Source organism: Cardiocondyla obscurior, linkage group LG08 (assembly GCF_019399895.1).
Source record: "Cardiocondyla obscurior isolate alpha-2009 linkage group LG08, Cobs3.1, whole genome shotgun sequence".
NCBI lineage: Eukaryota > Metazoa > Arthropoda > Insecta > Hymenoptera > Formicidae > Cardiocondyla > Cardiocondyla obscurior.
Genome location: NC_091871.1, coordinates 6,918,750 through 6,939,097, shown reverse-complemented (window position 1 = coordinate 6,939,097; position 20,348 = coordinate 6,918,750). Strand labels below are relative to the sequence as shown.

The following is a 20,348-nucleotide window of genomic DNA, read 5'->3' as shown; positions in this document are numbered from 1 at the left end:
TTTGTGCGTCACCGACTCCATTATATGCATACTAACGCAATTCTCACCGCCGCGCAGTTCAACGCAATTAATCGGGACTTAATTGCGAAGGAAACGCTTTTCTTCGCTCCGTATCCCTTTCCGCTTTGCTAAACGTAATACGTTATTACGCGACGAAGAGATTCCGGTACGTATTTCACAGCTTCATGACGTTTAGAAAAACTTGCATCCTGCGAATGTAAGAAGAAAGAAAGATCGGGTGAATATAAAATTGTCAAACGGTTTTATGACGCTGTGTGTATATTATCTTTCGTTTCTTATTATTAGTTTGAGTAAATTAATTTGTTACAGAGTGAATTAATTATCTGACGAGTAATCTCACGAACTTCAGAGAGATGGCGCCAGATGCACTCTTTTTTTCGCGTTATCGAAGCGAAGCGGAAATCTACATTATCCACTCTGCGCCATAACAATTCTCTCCTGACAATGAGTATACAAAGGACGTACTGTTACATATGTTTTCGTATGTAAAAATGAATGTGACGTTTGCGGATGGAGTAGAGGTACGTATAAATTCGTTCTCCGAGTTAGTCTTTCAACGAGATAGCCGCTCAGACATTCAATTGTTTCATCAGGTAATGGAAGACCGCGAGTATCGAGAAGCTAAATCCCAACGGCACGTAGGTCGCCTTAATCCACGCCCATGCACTGTAAATATGCACATTTTAATATTGCATTAATGAATTATGAACTCAGCTGTGTCACCGAAAGATTATTTGCCCAGATAAAGACGTAGCGCAAAACAGGCAGCTAAGCTACACCGAAGAATATACTGTCAATCAGCTTGTGCGAGCTACATTGAAATTGCAATGTTTGCTCCCGTACTAATGTCTACTTAGCAGTTATTAATTTAACCGATTACGATGCGAGAGAAAGTTTAGAACATGCACAACGTGATTGCAATTGCGCTCACGGTGAAGACTACAAGGCTGCCGAGAAATATTTCTTTTTTAATTTCTAACTAATTTTATGTAGCTCTTACTTGATTAATTATTGCGACAATTAAAGCTCTTGAATTATACGAAGGTAATTAGTAATAAAATACAGCTCGCAATTAATAAATAGGATAACGACGGGCTTGTTAAGCTTACGGGAGAGTCGAGCTAGATAACAAATTAATAACATTAAAGTTATGTCGATTAATGCTGAATTACTCGTAAGGATTGTCTGATATGGTAAATGGCTCCGTTGGAAGAACTCCACTGTCGTAGATGATTACAGGAGCGATTGGAACATCATCGCTATCAGTCTCAGTCTGTTCGATTCTAAAGACCACAGCTTCACCGCTGACCACCTACAAAATAATTATCAACGACAAATAGTTAATAAATATAATTAGCAAAAGGATATTTCAATATATTTTAATTAAAATATTTTCGTGCAAAGTAAAACGTTTTCTTTTTTCTTTTATATTTTTTTTCTAAAAATTGTTTGAAGCTCGGTCTTTACCCAGTCAATCAATCAAGTCTATAATTTTATATATGCTTTTTTTCTTCTTTTATACTTTTCCGAATGCTGTGTGGTGATCATCCAGCCAAGGCGTTCCTATGGTGGTGATAAAGAACTGACATCCGTTCGTGTTTTTTCCAGAGTTCGCCATGCTGATGGTCAACGACCCGGTGTGCTTCACCGCAAAGGTTTCGTCGTCGAAATACTTGCCGTAAATACTAATGGAGCCGGTGCCGTCGTCATTTTCAACATCGCCGCCTGATTACAGGTATAACATTAATACGCATAGCCGCGAATCCAGATAACAATTAAAACTGTATGCAATATTTAACGAGTAGATAATTTCTAATCAGAAAAACTAGGGCGGAACCTTGAATCATAAACCTCTTTATCACGCGATGGAATTTAGTTCCTGCGTATTTTTTTCCAGCCACACCGGTGGTAGCGAAGGTGATAAAGTTCTTCACCGTTTTCGGGGCGACGTCGCCGAACAGGCCGATGACGATTCTGCCGACTGGGTGATTATTGATCATGATGTCGAAGTACACTTGATCGGTGACTCTGAATACTTCGGCCTGAAAGAATGAAATAATATTAATGAAAATAGATTTTGTAAAAGGTATATTAACTCGCTTTTACAATTATATAATAATTATTTATTAGAATTAAATATAAAGTCGAGAATTAAATGGTCGTGCGGCATACAAGGGTCAGAGACAACTCGCCAACCCGTTACTTTTAATCTAAATCACATTACGGTGAAACACCGAAAATGTATTATTTAAACAGTTGTGAAACAAATACGCCGCCTGATAACGTTATTGTCTGACGTGAAAAAATATGATTAACAGTGTTATGTCTATAATATATTTGCTGAGGAATTACTCGCATGCAAAGTCCCGTGTATGAATCTATGACAGCTTGGTTCATCGAAAAACTCGGGAAACCTTATGACGTACAAAGATAACACGCCTGTCCGACCTATTATTCTCTCGTCTTATTTAATTTTATGGTGTGCAAAGACACGAGCTTGAAATTAATTAACCATTGCAAAATAATATCGAACAAAGTTTAATTAGGTTAATTAATCGGGTTAATACCTGCTGATACGATAAATATAGAATTAATAAATTCACAATATACCTTGATAGTCGAAGCGAAAGCTACGAGAACGGTGATCATTAACAGGCACTTCATACTTTGGCGATTTCGTTCCAATGTTTCTTTGAGACAATACGGATGTCACTGCTTCTTTTTAATCGATTGTTTAAAACGCGATGCAACGGTGCAAGAACGATACGAGGAAGATACGCAGAAGCCGCGTGTATGCTCGTAATTAACGTCGTCATCGAGAGCCGCGTCGGCGCTTTAAATCGAATAAAGCAGCCGCGAATCAATGAACTAGTTGCAACAAACAATAAACAAATTCTTGCAGTGCACAATCACATTTATAAATTTATAAATAATTATGTAATTAAAGAAAAGAAGAATTAAATGTAAATTACTATAAAGCGAAAGACTACCTTGATAAAAAATTAATTTCTTTCAAATGTCAACGATTATAAATCGTCACTTTTAACGACAGATAAAAATACTTTCTTCTTTTAGTCTTTCTTTATGTTATTAATTAGAATTTGATATTTTATCGCAAAATTTTTTAATATTTATTCAATGTTACCGAGTCTAAACAGTTTTCTATAAAATTATCGGCGACAAACGCGCGAGTTCATCATTTCGGTCACTTTATATTATATAAAAAAATATTTTATCATTATTAATTATCATTCGAGAAATTTTTACGCAACTTTAAAGCATATTTGTCTCGATCTGAGTTTGATTGTAACGGATTCGGCAATCCTCGGATTCTCAATCGAGCTGTTCCGTTATTCCCGATAGCCGCGCGATATTATAAAAGCCGGGTGCATTATGTTGTTCGGAACAGTTTCGTTGAAAATGGGTTACGGTGTACAGTTACGAGCGGAGCCCAAGAAATGGATGACGGCGATGATGATCGCGATCATCGTCGTCGTCGTCGACGCAACGTTTTCCGCGGATACCACCGCGGAAGAAGCAGTAGCTTACAATAGTGATTCTAGTCAACGAGCCCGTAAAATCGATCCTCAGAAGCGAATCGTTTACGACGGAGATCAAGTGTGGAGAGTTTTTAAGCATAACGATTCCGTAAACGAGTTTGTAAAGCAGTATGACGAATATGGAAGTATGTAATAAGTAACGTTCGAATCTAACTGTTATTTTGCGTTCTAATTTATAATGTAGCATAAATTAAATTAAAAAAAAAAAAGAAAAATAACACTATCGCTAAACAAATTCTTTTTCTGTATAGCGTATTCGATATGGACCAACGAACCATCAACCACCGACATTTTCGTGCGGAACTATATGATCGGCAATGTCGACTCGATACTGAAAAACTGCGGGATAAAATACGAAGTACTGATCAATGATGTGCAGGATGCGATCGACGATGAGAATATGCCCCTTTCGATGCAAATGCAAGCTGAGCTTGAAGGACGGAATGGTTTGAGGCTTTTATTATAATTTATATCGATTGACTTTTGTAATTGATTATTTTAAAACCATTCAGCGATAATCAAAAAAAAAAATTAAAAAGATAAAAATTTTTTATACTTAAATAATAATAATTTTATTATTAATACTTTAGTGCAGAAAAAAAAGAAAAAAAAAATGTATCGCTGAGTGTTTTTTGTTAATTTTTATCAAGAGCTTATACAAGATTAATTAATCACTGCTTATTGCTTCGACATCGCTTTTTGCCATTTTTTTTTCTTCTCATTTTGACACTCTCATTAGTCATAAAAAAAAAGAACGGCTTCAAAATTAGACTCGTTTTACTGGCATTCATCAAAGTCACGGAAGAAGCTATTGTTTGATGGTTTCTTTAGTTGGTCACGTAACAAAAGAAGCTAATAAAAAAAAAAATAGACGATCCTTCTTCGAAAATACGCTCAACAGTGATTTCTTTCGGATTAGATTAATTTAAATAGTACTTTTATTATTTTTTTTTTTTTTAATTAAATGGGAATTTCTCAATTAATAAATAACAATACTCTTAATTGTTATTCAATTTGATTCGTAGGGAGACAGTCAGAAACGAATCGAGGTTATCGGCCTCAAGTGAATCCCACTTGGTAACCCGGTTTCGCTTCAATGCTGATTAACATTAACAGTTAGACTTTACTTGTAAGGCCCGTGTAAAACACGCACGTAGTCTTCGCACGTACAGGCGTTCCGCGACGTTTCGACGTTTTTTTTTTATTTTTTTCCGTTCTTTCTTACGGTCATTTGCATAGCTGGTCAATCTGATCTCGATGCCGTTATTCAGAGCAACCTCGACGAGGTTTGGATACTGAACCACGCAAGAAATTATTGTAACGTTCGCGGACAATCGTACGAACGGTCGAAAAGTCGTTGGAACATAAGTTAATTAATTAATTAATTAATTAAATTACCTGAGCAAATCTGAGCCATTTGGGGATTATTATAATAGGCGTATGTGCTTCTGTCACCGAAGTGAATGATTTTTTAGCTCGCTACGCTTGGTGGCAGAGAATCAGAAATAGATATCCACGTCCTCGTCCTCTTCGTTACCCCGTTAGTATGCATGGTGCGGGTGACCTTTGGCGTTTTAGGGGTGAGCTTTTTCGGACGCGCATAATTCGCTTCGTGGATTCGGAATGATATATCAAACACGTAACGTAAGGTAACACATACCGAAGTATATTAAAAATATTTTAAAATACGCATGGTTTAAATCAAGTTGAATCTGCGAAGCGATTATTATACAGGCGCGTGAGGACACGTGCAATCACTGAATAATCTTGAAGATGTATCCGCTAGGTCACCGAATGGAATGGAGCAGTTATCATCGTCTAGACGACATTCTTGGGTATTTGGACTATCTCGCTGAAACTTATCCCGACGTCTGTTCTGTTCAAACCATCGGCAAGTCCGTCGAGGGTCGACTTCTCAAGGTATCCACCTAATGATTCGCATTTATGTTTCAAAGCCGATAAGAAATTCGGGTGTTTAAAATTTTCTTTCGAATTTTAAGGTATTGAGAATCAGTAATGGTAAAACTAACGCACCTGCGATTTGGATTGACGGCGGTATCCACGCCAGGGAATGGATTTCGCCGGCGGCTGTAACTTACATCATTGACTACCTGGTGGAGAACAGCGATTCCTTAACAACGGACTATTACATCTTACCGGTAGTTAATCCGGACGGATACGAATACAGTTTCACCTCCGATCGCTTGTGGCGTAAAAACAGAAGAGCGGGCTCGAGGTGCGCTGGCATAGATTTAAACAGGAACTTTGGCTATCGCTGGGGTGGAAAAGGGACCAGTAAAAATATGTGCCACGAGACGTATCCGGGTAGCAAACTATTCTCCGAGCCGGAAACCGATGCCATTCGGAACTTCTTTGAGGCTAGTTCAGCGAATTTCAAAGTTAGTAATTAAATATTCTAATTTAAAACATCTTATTTAAAAATATCGCGGAGCTTTTATATCGTATAATTCATGAACAGTATAATTTTTAAATATTAATTGATATTAGATATTACAATATTTTGTGTACCTTGTTAATTTTTTTTCTTTGCAGGCATATGTATCATTCCACTCGTATGGTCAATACATTCTTTATCCGTGGGGATATGACCAGCGTTTGCCCCCTGATTATCTCGATCTTGATAAAGCAGGCCGGCAAATGGCTGAGGCTATGAAAAAGGCAACAGGTGACAAGACTTCCTATACCGTCGGAAACAGCGCCATAACGTTGTATCCTGCTGCTGGCGGGTCTGACGATTGGGCCAAGGCTTTGCTTAAAATTAAGTATACATATACAGTCGAATTGCGAGATACCGGTAGACACGGCTTCATATTGCCAGCTCGTTATATTATTCCGACGGCCAAAGAAGCGCTAGCCGCGATACAAGTAATTACGGACGTTGTCCAAACGTCGTAATCAGATTGATTTATGCTTCTAAAACTGATTGGAGAATTTTAATTAGAATAACAGATGTAAATTGAAGACGTTTTCAGCTCATTCGTTATGAATGTTATTAAATGTCGAATATTTTATGAAGGTGCAGCTTTTCGTATTTAAATTTGATGAGGCCGGTTAAACTTTTATAATATTAAACTTGATGTTGCAATGATCATTTGTATTATATTATTGTTAATTATTTCAGATGGTCTTTATTTTATATAAACATTAATTTTTAATTATTTAGAGTATACATTGTATATTAGCGAGTGCCGGGTGTATATTCAGATAAGTTTGTGACTCTTATCTGTTAAATAAAATAAAAACAGGAATAGCATATTACTCATTAATATTAATTTTTTCTCGATTAATTAAATTATTGTTTAAGTTCAAATGTTTTTTTCACTTTTGCGATTTATACGATTCGTAATATCACTGAGATCAAAACGCAGTATTAAAAAATATTATTAATTCGAAGCGCGGCGGCGAAGTTATAGCAATGTAGTTACGACGTTCCCGTAATTATGTATTATATTAATAGGTTTAGAATCAGAAACACCATCGTTTATTTATGCTGCATATTTATTTATGTTGAATATTATATAATATGTCGTCATCAGTATGCATTGATACGTCGTCAATGTTACAGTCGTTAACTACTGATTTTTTCCTGGACCCAAGAATTGAATTTGGACACCCTGGTGTAGACGGATGGCGCACCCGCGCTACCACATGGAATAATACCCCAAGACACTATTCCAATGAGCTCTGGTTGTTGTCCTTCGTACGCGATTAGAGGGCCACCGGAGTCACCCTAAAACATTGACATATTAAATCGTTATGTTTTAATTAACAAATAAGGCTATTAAAATTAATTAAATTTATTAGCCTGAGACTAGAAAGCCTTGAGACTTACGCTGCACGCGGAGATCTGATCGTATAATGGTCCAGTGCAGACGTTGGTCTCGTGAACGGGAGAAGATCCTGTTAAACGCTCGACAGATTCATGGCAAGTCTGTCGGTCGACGATTTCCATTTGAACGTGTTGAAGTTTAGACGGCATTTCTGGGAAATGGCTGGACGAGATAGAGCCCCATCCGCAAAGCCATGCCTCTCCCGACGGGTCACTTTCTGGCGCGGCCAACTTGATAGGTTGCACTTCATTGTTGAACTTCAATGGAGTTGAGAGCTTAAGCAGACCAATGTCATATGGGCCAACACCGCTGAAAAAAAAAAAAAGAAAAATTAAAAGAGTTATACAAATATATATTGCAATCTGCAATTATACATTCGTTAATTAGCTTCAAAGATAGTTGCGTTTAAAGTTAAGAGTTAACAAAGGTATAATTTAAAAAATAGATTAAAAATTAACTTTACTATTCAAACATTTCACTTTTTAATTATATTTTTTACTCACCCTCCGTAGCTTGAATGAACATATGATTTAGATACTTTGACTGTTTGTTCAGTGGACTCGGTCTTTTCAATGTTATGCTTTCCAGCTTTAACGCTAAGATAATTTACAGAAGGAACTGCCTGAACACAGTGCGCCGCGGTTATGATCCAGTTTTCGTTCAAGACAGATCCGGCGCAGAAATGCTGGGAGTACATTTGAAGGGAGACTATATAGGGATAACCGTTGACTGGTGCCTCCTCACCTCCGACCACTTGAGGAGAGGATGGCCGGAAGACCGTTGGCAACTGGAGACCAACTCGTGGTCTCGCTAAAAATTGAATAAATAATATTTAAAAAAAATATATTTACAGGTAAAAAATTAATTGTAATGCTTGATAATTATTTCTGTAAAATATAATTATTTTATAGAAAGAATCATTTAATTAGAAGAATATTTAATAATATAATAAGTAACTACTACGTGTTACTTTATTTTTTTTTTTTTTAATTTCAGTTTAATGAATTATATATATTATATAAAAGTGTCGTGAAAATGGACTTACCAGCAACAGCCACAGCCAAGAGAACGAAGGACACGATTGCTTTAGGAAACATGTTGTTGATTGATGCCAGTTCCACAAATTTTCTGCATTTTATACTCGTTTCGTTAAGTGCATCCGTACGATATCAATAATGACAATGCACTGATAATCCATTGTAATCTGTGGAATTCGTAGTACACGTGGAAGATAAGAAAGATTTACCCCAGACACAAATCTTTCATCTGACTTAATCCGTGTAAGTATATCGATACACATTAAATCATACAAAGGATTTATATTATACATATATGTAACAAATATAATATTTGTTATCATATTATAATTAAAGTTTAGATTGCTTTCTTGCTTGTCTTAACTAATCTATTAAAAAAAAAAAGAAACATTTTTTTTTAACTAAATGAAACAACATAGAAATATATAATGGCCAGATTAATTAATCTTTCTTTTTATTCGTCATTTTGTTTCAATGCTATTTAAATATAATAAGTATGCGATTAAATATAATAAGTAACAGTACAAATTATTTTAATAATAATAATGAAACATTTTTTAAACTTCAGTCAAGTTGAAATTCAATTACGACGGATCATACAATAGATAAATTTGTATCATTATTATCTGATTATGATCAATCATTATCCTTCGATAAAAATATAAAAACCATGCGGAAAATCAATAATCTGCTTCGTGACAGAACAAAATGGATTTATTTTTTTGATTTATTTATTTATCAAGATATTTTTGATAAAAAAATATGTACTTCCCGGTTCGAATGCAATAAACAGTCCAAATTAAGGAAAAAATATTTATAGGGGGGGATATGTGTATAAAGGCCCGAGATATTTCTGTAAAAAAATTTGTTTCTTTCTTTCTTTCGTTCGCTTAACAAACCAGTTAACACTGTAAGTACAACTTTTAATTCAATATATTATCGATAATGTATATACAAGCACTTGGAATAATGCGATAACGTCGCTAGGAACAAAAGAAAATTGTCTAATGTATCAAATATGCGATTACGAAACTCCTTTGTCTAGCCAAGCTATATAAAAAAATATTTCAAAGTGTGTACGTTGTGATACCAAAATTCAATAGCTCAGAAATAGACAAAAAATCAGTTTAACTATCAAGACAAGAGGAATAAAGTAATAAAAAACAGTTTTGTCGTTTGTGCAAGAGTTAAGATATACTAATTCAAGTATCAAAGTCTAGTCAAATTAGTAGTGACATAAAAAATGTGGTAATCATAACTATTTGCCCGCTTTATCTACAGCTATTATCAGCAAATGCTATTTTACTAAAATTTAAGTTGCTATTTGTAACAGTTACAGATAAAAGTAAAAAAATTACTAAATTTCTATTTATTCAATAATTATATTAATATATAAAAGATAGAAAAGGAGCAAGAACGTTATAATATCAAACAATTATTTTATTTTTGCAGCTTTTACTGCGTTGTGCAAAACATTATTCTTCGTACTTATAAACTACATTTATCATTAACAATTCGTTTTTAATATATAAATTACAAATTTAAATGTTTTAGAACAATATTAATGGTATTATATTTCAAAATACGGTAGTAATGAGTACATTGATTAATTAGAAGTAAGGAATTATTGAAATAAAATTACATATTATTAATATATTAATCATTGTGAATTTAACCATATTGTTAAATTAATCCATTCAGTGTAGGAAGCTACGCGGGTGTAGACCGAAGGCAAGTGGCCGACACCGCATGGGAAAAATCCCCATGAAACGATACCAAGCTGAGTGGCAGATCCGTTGTCAAATTGAACCAGTGGACCACCAGAGTCACCCTAAAAAAATATATTTAATTAGTAAAAATATTGTGAAGAGAACCATACTCCGCTTTTAATTATCAAACTGTCTCTATCATTACAGTACTGAATTATAATTGCGGCAATTTGGAAATTAAAAATATAAGGTTTAAATTTAACTTACAGAACAAGCGGATATCTCTCCAACAGCGTCGGTGCAGATTTGTGTATCGTAAACCGTTGGCCTGTTAGAATCGTCCGGGAGTTTTTCCTGGCAAGCTTTGCTGTCTAACAAGGGAATGGTAGCTTTTTGCAGAACCTCAGGCAGTTTGGGAAGCACCTTCTTGGAGATTGAGCCCCATCCGGAGAGTACGGCGTTTCCTGTTCGCACCTCGTCCTGTTGTGGCAAATTGACGGCAGACACTCTCTCGTTGAAGACAAAAGGAGTTTTCAGTTTTAGAATAGCGATATCGAATGGAGCAACACCTCTGAAAAAAAATTTATTTTTTTGGTTTAAAATTATAATGACGTTTGAGTCTTGTTAAATACATTATCAGGTGAGAAAATGTAAATGCCGATTGTGAAGAAACTTATCAAAAATGATGATATTGCAATGCGACAAAGATTGTAAAATGTAGATTGTGGAATGATTGCGTATGATAAGTACGTAAGTAGCCAGACAGAAAAGAAGTGTCGTTTTGTATCTCATATTGGAATCGCACATTTAAAACACAATCACATAGATAGACGCGGATTGACACTTCTATTAATTACGAATTTATTTAACAAAATATTTAATATAAAATCACACAAGTCTAAAAGAGAATAAATAGAAGAGAAAGTAAATTGAGAACTACAATTAGTTATAATTATTAAATGTAATAATTAATTAAGTATTTGAAATATTTAGTTCTAATTAAAAATAAAAGTAATAAACATACCCTGGATAATTCTCATGGACGATAGCTTTTTCGACTACAGCTTCTTGCTGAGTAGACTCACTTCCGAGGAGAACATGCTTTCCGGCAAGGACTTTGAGTTTACCGTATTTCAGAATACAATGTCCAGCAGTTAAAATATATTTTTCGTTTAAAATGGAACCACCGCACGAATGGCTATAAGGAATAAAGGGTGGGAAACCCCATTGGACAGAGACTTGGTAAGGGAATTCACCCGGTGAGGCATCTTCGCCGTCGGTAATCCTGGGCTTCAGGCCGAACGGAACGGCCAGACACGCTATAAAAATATAAAAGAACTTTTAATACACAGATCTTTATAATTATAACAATTTTATAAAGCTTAAATATATTTTTTTTTTTACCACTTATATGTATAAAATGCATAAAAAGAATTAAAAAAGAAAAAGAAATGTCATAAATGTACGCGTACATTTATAGATAAAACATATATTTATAAGTACATCTCTTATAAAGTTTTTGATATAAAGCTAAAAATAAATGCGTGCACTTACCCTGGAATACCAAAACAGTAGTTAAAAAGGATCGAATCAACATTGTCGGTATGTCGGCTCAATGAAACCTGAGTGGTGAAGAAGATTTCACGGTTTATATAGTACGAAATAACAGGCAATATCTCGCGATAAGGTATGCGTGTATTTTGGATTAACCTTGATAACGCAATTTCTTCTTGAACGCATAGATAAGCATGCACTGTCTATTTTTGTTATCATTGATTTATCCCCATTAAGACGAGGAATTTTTTTTTCGAACAAAGTAAACTAACGTTATTTCTATACATGTCCATTTTATATATATAAAAATGTATTCTTTCATCTTCAGAATATTGCCTTTATCTATTGCATTACGTACGTTATAATTTTAATTGGAATTAAAGTACATAAAGAACAAGCCGAATAAAGTAATAGTAGTTTTAATCGGTAAAGTATAACTTATTAAGTTATTATTTATACAAATTAATTTATTATTTATAAAATATATAAATAATAAATACATTCATCACATTTTTATACATTGCACATTCTCTTTTCTCTAAATATAATTCTATATACACATAAACGTAATCTATGAAGAAAAATGTACAGACAGATTCCAGATAGTTACAAACGTTATATTTAATCTAGACGTTTTAATCAAAATAATTCTTAAAGTACAATCTTTTGCAGCGCATTTTATTTATTTCGATATCGACATGAGTACCGATTTCTTGATACCCTATCGACGTTCCCGGTTCATCAATGTCTATTGCGTAAAAATCACGGTGAAATCTCACACTTGTGTGATTCACTAAGGGCACTGATCCGGTTATCTGCATTAAGAAACCAAAAAAAAAAAAAAAAAAAAAAAAAAGAAAAGAAAAACAAAGAATGCTCGTTGTCTAAATGCGCATTGAGCGGAACTTTCAGGTGTTGCAGGTAACTAAGCGAGCGATCGCCCTGATTCCCGCCCAAATCTCTCGTGCAGTCGGAACTATCTGGGTGGCCGGTAATAGAAATCCGTACGTTCCGCGATCACGTAGCTCTACCGTATAAGCGTACTTTATCGAAGCAACGCCTTTGGCCCAGTCGTCGGACGCTCCTGAAAACGGTGAACAAACTCTTTAATAATTTTAATTTGCCTTGACGTTGACGAGTTGCGAAGCACCGCCGTATTATCTCGACGTTGGATTTTCGTAATAGCCGTAAATCAGCACGTTAAGCCTTTCATATAAATTTCAAGCGTCAAATATAAGTAATTCTTACCAGAAGTCGGATACATTAATTCCGCCGATGGTCCTAGCTGATAATTAGTACCGTGTACCTTCGCGATCGCGTTGATTGCTTTTCTCGCGACATTCATCAAGTCAGTGTAATCCGACGGTTTTGAACGCGTGTGACCCCACGGCACCAACCACATTTGGGAATAAGAATGCAAAGTTAAATACATTCTGAAAAGAAAAAATGTATATTTAAAGATAATTATTTTTCTTTTCTTTTATTAAATTTAATATCACAGTGATAAATTAAAAGTTAAATTAAAATATTTTTTAACAAGTAATCGTTTAAATTAATTAGATATTAATTTGATTGCAGTGAAATACCGTATATTTTGTTTATTCGCCAAAATGTAGTCCGCCATAGCCTTCGTCTCGGGCTCAGAGAAGGCAAAAGGTCCGGAATATGTTTCCTGACAAGGATCTGAGCTGGCGCTGCCTTGTTTTTCTTCGCCCCAGTGGTAAGCAAAATTTCGATTCGGATCGACTCCCTCGCATGTAGTCCAGAACCACCTCGCGTAATGCGTCACGAATTGTAGTAGATTAGAAGGCGTGTATCTGGGAAAGAAGATCACGGGCTGTTTTAGTTTAGCAGCACGCGAGGCTTTCAAAATTATTTTCTTGCTCGAGTACTCGTTATGTAACAGGACTTAAACAGTATTTTTGTTTAGACTTATTATATAATTAACATTATATAAACGAATTAACAAGCTCTCATCTTTTTATCTCAAAATCTTTTTAAATTAAAGTCGATAATCTAATCTCCAATATTTCTCTTAATATATACACATATCGCCCCTTGTCAAATACACACAATAAGATCGAGCAAATACAGTTGACATTAATTGATTAATTAAGACTTTGCGGAGACTCTGCTAAAATAATAGACGACACTCCTATTCTCACCTACTATCGTTCTGACTTTCCACGTGATTGCTCCGAGTTTTTCGCCAAAAGCGGTCGCCGACATGGCTATACTCGTAACCGTCGGGATTTACAACCGGCAGGATCATCCAGTCGGAATTATCTAACAATTTCGAGTAACTCGAGTTTTTCTCAACCAGCTGGCTTAAAATGTAGGTCGCCACCGCGGTGCCGATCCATTCTCGTCCGTGCATGCCTGCGAAAACGATGACGGTTTACCGAAAAGATGATCTAACGGGATGTGTGGAAAGCGTTTGAAGCCGGTGAAAACCGGCTGACCATAGTTTTGGTCAACAAGTTGCACACGAGAAATGCTGTAAAAAGAACTTACCGGCATCGATCCAAATAGCTGGTTTCTTTTCGCCTTCCTTGTTCAATCCCGTAGAAACCTTGGCCATTTTTATTGGCTGGCCTTCGTAGCTATGACCGATAGTCACCAGCTCTACCATTTTAGGATATCTGAAGGCCAAGTATTCTAAGTAGCGTACGATATCTGCCAAAAAAGAAATCAGCTTGTTAAAATAAAAATAATTAAATTGCATTTTATATTTCCATTTAAAAATATATAAATTAAATTCATTAAGCGCGACGTAAAATACATCTTGCAACAATTACCTCCGTATCGATGATAACGTTTCCACGTCATCGTGTGGCCTTGAGTGGTGACCAAGTCCTCGCGTTGTTCTTTGGACATCTTCGGATTTTGATAAGAGATCGTCTTCTATTAATCAAAAACAGAAAGTATTTCCCCGCTCTGGATTAACGACATTCAGCTCAAAATTTTCTTTCTAATTGCAAGTCAATTAATCAAATAGACAATCGGCAAGATTTCTCTTTTCTAATACAACGGTCAGCAGTCAATAACACGCATAAATATACGTTAAATATATGCAGAATTGGAAACCTTTGATCCAACATTTCAATATAGCAAATGATGATTTATTCGTTACTGTCGTATCTTTCTGCTACAAGAAATGTTGAAAAGACCATAAGTAAAGCGTGTCAGCGTTAGACATGGACATCACAAGGCATCGGAATATTCCTGCCACATTTCCGCCAATTAATGAGACAATTATATATACGTTGTTTTATAATTACGAAGATACATATGTTTTACCTGAATATCTGATATTAATATCTTGAAGTCGATTTTTTTCTCTCTCAAATAGTCCTTAACGTCGTTCACGAGATCCGGTGCGACGATTATGTCGGACGTTCTGCCGGGAAAAATATATATACGTGTAAATGTATCAAAGTAATTAGTTAGAAATATTATTAAATTACAAACAAAGTATTAAATCGTCAAAATTATAAAAGATAAAATAAATACGAACCTGTTGGGATTTGGAAAGGACCAAAACTTAATGTCTTCGGGCTCGGCGTCTCTTAAATCACGTAGATCTTCAGCCTGATTTTCCGTGATGGGAAACGCCCTAATTAAATGATAATTTCTGTAATTTATTCTCCTGCTATCTGACCGTGAATCCTTCTTCTCGGTGCCGACAATGCTGCTCATGACTGTGCTGAGTCCGTTCGCCACAACGGCCAGCATGGATTCAACGAGGCCAAACAGCGAAAAACCTCGGTAATCATCGTCATCCCAAAACGATTCTCTAGGTGTGTTTTCGAGATGATTATCTGGTTCAGCGAGTGCAAGTCTTTCTTCTTCTTTATCCTTGGAATTCGAGCACAATTGCATCTCTCGATTATTACGGCCATTCTGCGAACTGCATGTCGAACATTATTTTTCTAACTCTGCAAGCGTCTTTTAAAATGCCTTTAAATATTTTTTATATGTTATTATATCTTCTAAAGATTATGTATTAAAATACACTTAATACTTTTGTAATCGGTAACCACCCGAGATTCTATTTAATTAAAAAAATATAATTTATAAAAATCTGCAGCACGCAATTTATAAAAATCTTTTCCGCGCGAGAGTTTCATTTAAATTTAAAATAATAAAAATAGAATAAAAATCTCTTCGGGATCTTTTCTTTAACATAATGAGATAACTTAGTTCACAAATATATTAAACAAACTTTTGATTATTCGCTATCGACACCAACCCACTAAATGCATCTAAAGCTCTTTCCTCCTCGAACAGATTCTTCGTGCGATCGTACCGTAGCTGTGTCGCCGTATAATTACCGCGATACGGATTGCAGTTCGCCGGGGTAAAGATTCCCAAAATCCCGAAGAACACGCACAAGATCGGCTCGACGCTGATATTCATGGCGTGCTTCGATCACGCCGGGATGCTCGAGCGTCTCGAAGGTTTCTCGTTGACTGCAGCCGGAACCAGTTGCCGCTGGCTCGTACGGGCATGTGAAATACGGCGGTTTCACTGTTCTGCCTCACGGGCTTGGATTACGGGATTTCATTTCTGCACTGGACGTTCATTCTTCAGTTATGCAGCAGCTCAGAGGCTTCGGGGTTAATAGATGGGATGTTCCAAGTGCTAGGAGGACTTTTGCGTCTAACGACGTCGACTCACGGTGATTTAAATTGATTCGGCTTGATTACTCATTCGGCATAATAACATCATGACCGTTTGCAGTAACAGTGAAACTAAAAAATAAAAATTGACATTACTTTTAATGTACAATGTACAATTATTTTAATGTCACTTATTAATGTAGAAAAAAGAAAAAAAAATTATAAACCGTTTACTAAATGATAATAATAAATTGAATATTAATTTTAAATAAATTAATTTGATTACTTTTTAGTTTATGTTATATGCACGAATTATAAAAGGTTTAAATTTTCTTTTTGATTCCTGGACATTTTTTAATTACTTCTTTATTAAAGTTTGAATAGATCGCGCCGTTTAATTGTGAATTTTTATACGGTGAAAGAAATAATTTTATTATTAATATTGACGTCGATGATTATAAAATAACAGAGTTACACGAGGGACAACTTTTTTAAACAAGGTGTAACTCGGTAAATTTGTTTGTGGCATGACGGGATGCATAGTAGGTCAGTAAGTTTGCCGTTAGCAAAACACGTTTTCACGATATCAGTGCTCAAACAACCGTAACTATATGTATTAAATCCACTTCTCTCCGTAATAGCTTTACGCAATTATCATATAGTTAACTTTGTTAACTTTTAATAAAACCTGAACACGCGCGGACGAAGAATTTATTTATTACTATTAGAAACTTAATTTCTCTCTGCGCGAATTCTTTCTGTTCTTCACGCCGGTAATTCAAGAGAGATAATAAATCATTGTAAATTACTTTTAATGATTCTTTGGGCAAAGTCGTTAAAAGCGATAAAACCCTTTTTATTTAATTTTAATTCTATAATAAGAATTAAAATTAATTTCTTGGCGGAAAACGGCGTCTTCCTAAAATAAAACAGACGCAAAAATGTTACGATATATTTTCCAAAGAAAAAAAGTAACCTAAAAATACCAGGGAAAATAAAACCTTGGCTCGCTGTGAATATGATTTACTGTTGTTACAACTATACGCGCGTACCCATGCGGCACGCATGATACAATTATTGCGCAAACGTACACAGAATATAATAGAGCGTAAACAAGTATAATAATATTAATAATAATTATTATAATGACTGAATGTTAAATTAATGTTACGCTGTTAGTCGGGTTTACGGGCGCGGTACGAAAGGAAGGTCTAGACGGAGAAGAAAAGGGCTTGGCGAACAATGCAGAGAAGGTGAATCGCGAAAGCGGAACGCGGTCGGTTCTTTTTTTCCTCCCAAGCGAGGCCCTTGAATCTTTTCGGCGGCCAACCTGATCGTTTCCACGCGTTGCAAGGCGTACGTTTCGTGCCGGTCGTTCGCCAAACAAACCGCGTTATACTCACTTTACATCCAGTTCCGGTGCGAAGGCGGTGCATCTCTCGCGTTTGTCACCGTTGGAAGGTTAAGATCCTCCCGAAAAGGGCTTCCAAGATTCCACCGTTAACGCTATTTCTCGACCGTCGAACATTACGAATTTTGACTAGCACGTTGCGTAACCGCGGGTCTTCCTCCGTTCCTCTTCTCGATCGCGGAGGAATTTACGAGGAACGGAGGAAACGCCGGGGAGTCTCGACCGATTTTCCGTTCGAACAAAAACAGAAGGGACCGCGAAAGTAAACGAAGAGGTCGATGACGTCGGAGGAGGTTACTAAGTGTTGCACGCTGGAGAGCAGAGATGGCGTTTGCTGCGCCGGCGGCGAGCCAGCGCACGTGATTTTCTCCGTCTTCGTCTTCTCCCTCGGGAGCCTAAGATGGGTGGAGGTGACGGTGGGTGGCGGTACATCACGCACACCACGACAAGATCACGTACACTAGCTACCGTCGCCGCGGCTGACACCATTTCCGCCGTTCACTGTACATCGCGAATCCCCTCGCGTCGTCACGTTGTTGTAATTACAATATAATCGATTCGATCGTAATAATTGACTGCTCGTCGTCGCGCACGTCGAAGCGCGCTCTCCCAGAGCGAACCTTCGGCGGCACGCGAGCCCGAATTGGCAAGAATGTATGGGTTCACCGAAAGAATACGCGCGATACGTGCATACTCCTCAAGCAGCATTATTCATCCAAACCTTGGCTTTCGAGCTGATCCGAAAGCATCGCTTTTTTTCTCCCCCTTTAAGCCGCGGACTGTCGTTCGTTCCGCGACGATTTCTCTCAGGATGTCTCTTCAAGGCCTTTTTCTAATTGTAAGGCGACTTACGCAGTCTCGTAACATATTTACAGCTATTTATAACATCATTCTTTCATACATCGAGGGAGCATGACACGGGGATTTTGTATGTGCATGTATATGTATAATATACTCTGTAAACGACGTAACATTCTCTGTCAAACATTACTCGAGAGTCTCAAGTATAACATGATAATATATGAATTTATATACGTACTCGCGCACTTGTGACTTGCTATTTAAATTTTATTCTTTCAAAAGTTAGACTTAAATAAAAAAAAAATAAAATAAATAAAAAGAAATTAATTATAATGACAGATTCTCATTATGCAATTTTTATAAATTCTCTTTCTTACTATCAATTGTGTTATTTCTGTTGAAATAAAATTTTACGGATTTAAAATAATTAAATCGTTAATGTACCGTTACAGCTTCTTAAAGTGCGAGTACAGATCTTATTATCATTCATGCGATAGTTACGTGTATGTGGTACGTGTAACAATGTTATGCATATGTAAATGTATGCATATTATGTGCGCAATGGATGCTTTCCGAAATCGAAAGCGTACTCAATGTCGTGCGAGATACGCTCGTTTCGAATTCTCGCTGCCCTTCGTAAATCGCGCGAAGAGCACGGTTGATTTTTCTCAACTATGACTACGAGCTATCGGTAAGTTTGTGTGCGGCTGATCGATCGTATTGTAAGTGGGAGCAGGTGGCGAAATTCTGAACTTTGGAATTCTAAAGAAGAAACATCCGACAAATAAAACCACGCAAAGAAAAGATAAAGAGGACACGATCACTTAAATACATTTAAAATTTGCAACTCTTCAAAAGCTGCTAAATTTTAATTAGCGTACGATAAATTATAATTACACTTATCAATAATTACGTTGAACACCTCTATCGTTTTTTAAATAAAATAAAATCATTTTCTTACACGTGCCAACTTTTTGTAGACATTTGGCCACCTTGTCCCTCTTAATCGTTCGTTACATCTTTACTATTCGCTACGTTAAATCACAACAGTAATGATAATCGTAACAACAACTTTCTTATCTTTGACTGCATATTGACGCGAGGATGGAATCGATTCACATATTGCCTCTCGTTTCCCTCGCTCTTTTTTAAAGAGAGCGGTCCTCGACGCTTTTCCAGCTATCAATAGCTACATCGTTCCTACTGCTTGCAACATGAATGTTCTACTGATTCAACGCTACGAAATGCATGAAGATTTATTACGAGTAGTCGGTTAATGATAATGATTAATTCGCGCAGTCATTTCCAACGGATCCTTTAGAAGGATCCCTCCGTGTATGTCCGTGTGTGCGAAATGACAATTTTATTAATCGATCATATCGATTATTCGTCCTGCTATCATCAACTTCTCAGTCGCTTTGTTTTTAATTTGTAAGCTTCTCCTTTTTTTTTTTGCTTTGAAAGAGATATGTGTCGGTATAAATGGCGAAATTATTAACAAATTAACGAATTTGCAATGACATTTGTGCCCGTTAAAGTCTTAATTCGGGATTGTGGCGAGCTAGTAGCGATTTTTAAACGATATTGGCCTTAGCAATGGAGCTTCCCATCATGACTTTGTTAACGAAATTTACAATTGCCGTGGCAGGCTGCTCAGGCTCCAACTCGGCAAATACGTGGCACTGATTATCCGATTTGTGGGCGGGTTTTCTTGCCACAAAGCCAAAACAGCGACTAAAAAGAAATAATTAATTAATTAATTTGGGATAATAATATCGATTT

General features: G+C 36.1%; 6 protein-coding genes across 19 annotated transcripts in view; 1 reads left to right on the top strand and 5 right to left on the bottom strand.

Moving 5' to 3' along the window:
- Positions 1–118: 118 nt before the first annotated feature.
- LOC139105064 (peptidyl-prolyl cis-trans isomerase, rhodopsin-specific isozyme) lies at positions 119–2,797 on the bottom strand. The gene is made up of 6 exons (XM_070660955.1): positions 2,632–2,797; positions 1,859–2,063; positions 1,544–1,746; positions 1,194–1,333; positions 487–687; positions 119–209 (listed from the first exon to the last, which is right to left on the bottom strand). The coding sequence occupies exons 1-5, from the start codon at positions 2,683–2,685 to the stop codon at positions 591–593; spliced, it is 699 nt and encodes a 232-aa protein (XP_070517056.1). The 5' UTR covers positions 2,686–2,797; the 3' UTR covers positions 119–209; positions 487–590.
- Positions 1,988–6,860, top strand: LOC139105058 (carboxypeptidase B). 2 transcript variants are annotated; one of them, XM_070660944.1, is made up of 5 exons: positions 1,988–2,107; positions 3,833–4,027; positions 5,368–5,501; positions 5,582–5,980; positions 6,135–6,860. In XM_070660944.1, exons 1-5 carry the CDS (start codon positions 2,086–2,088, stop codon positions 6,495–6,497), a joined length of 1,113 nt encoding a protein of 370 aa, XP_070517045.1. In that variant the 5' UTR covers positions 1,988–2,085; the 3' UTR covers positions 6,498–6,860. The 2 variants fall into 2 exon arrangements, with proteins under 2 accessions (XP_070517045.1, XP_070517043.1); XM_070660942.1 differs by lacking the exon at positions 1,988–2,107 and adding an exon at positions 3,414–3,706.
- A 222-nt stretch (positions 6,861–7,082) lies between these two features.
- Positions 7,083–8,749, bottom strand: LOC139105062 (chymotrypsin-1-like). The gene is made up of 4 exons (XM_070660953.1): positions 8,478–8,749; positions 7,936–8,242; positions 7,435–7,741; positions 7,083–7,332 (listed from the first exon to the last, which is right to left on the bottom strand). The coding sequence occupies exons 1-4, from the start codon at positions 8,527–8,529 to the stop codon at positions 7,171–7,173; spliced, it is 828 nt and encodes a 275-aa protein (XP_070517054.1). The 5' UTR covers positions 8,530–8,749; the 3' UTR covers positions 7,083–7,170.
- A 1,139-nt stretch (positions 8,750–9,888) lies between these two features.
- On the bottom strand, positions 9,889–12,033 carry LOC139105063 (trypsin-1-like). Its single transcript, XM_070660954.1, has 4 exons — positions 11,733–12,033; positions 11,203–11,497; positions 10,446–10,749; positions 9,889–10,300 (listed from the first exon to the last, which is right to left on the bottom strand). Exons 1-4 carry the CDS (start codon positions 11,773–11,775, stop codon positions 10,130–10,132), a joined length of 813 nt encoding a protein of 270 aa, XP_070517055.1. The 5' UTR covers positions 11,776–12,033; the 3' UTR covers positions 9,889–10,129.
- Positions 12,034–12,135: 102 nt separating this feature from the next.
- Positions 12,136–17,258, bottom strand: LOC139105054 (carboxypeptidase B). The gene is made up of 9 exons (XM_070660935.1): positions 15,985–17,258; positions 15,250–15,642; positions 15,033–15,132; positions 14,531–14,636; positions 14,247–14,408; positions 13,898–14,111; positions 13,319–13,549; positions 12,981–13,165; positions 12,136–12,816 (listed from the first exon to the last, which is right to left on the bottom strand). The coding sequence occupies exons 1-9, from the start codon at positions 16,149–16,151 to the stop codon at positions 12,641–12,643; spliced, it is 1,734 nt and encodes a 577-aa protein (XP_070517036.1). The 5' UTR covers positions 16,152–17,258; the 3' UTR covers positions 12,136–12,640.
- A 103-nt stretch (positions 17,259–17,361) lies between these two features.
- By (focal adhesion protein tensin) overlaps positions 17,362–20,348 on the bottom strand; it is a 148,768-nt gene continuing 145,781 nt past the window's right edge. For all 13 annotated transcript variants that reach the window (XM_070660919.1, XM_070660920.1, XM_070660923.1 and 10 more), the window contains one exon: positions 17,362–20,300. In XM_070660919.1, coding sequence (XP_070517020.1) covers positions 20,141–20,300 — 160 coding nt within the window. In that variant the 3' untranslated portion in view covers positions 17,362–20,140. The remainder of the gene's footprint in view (positions 20,301–20,348) is intronic.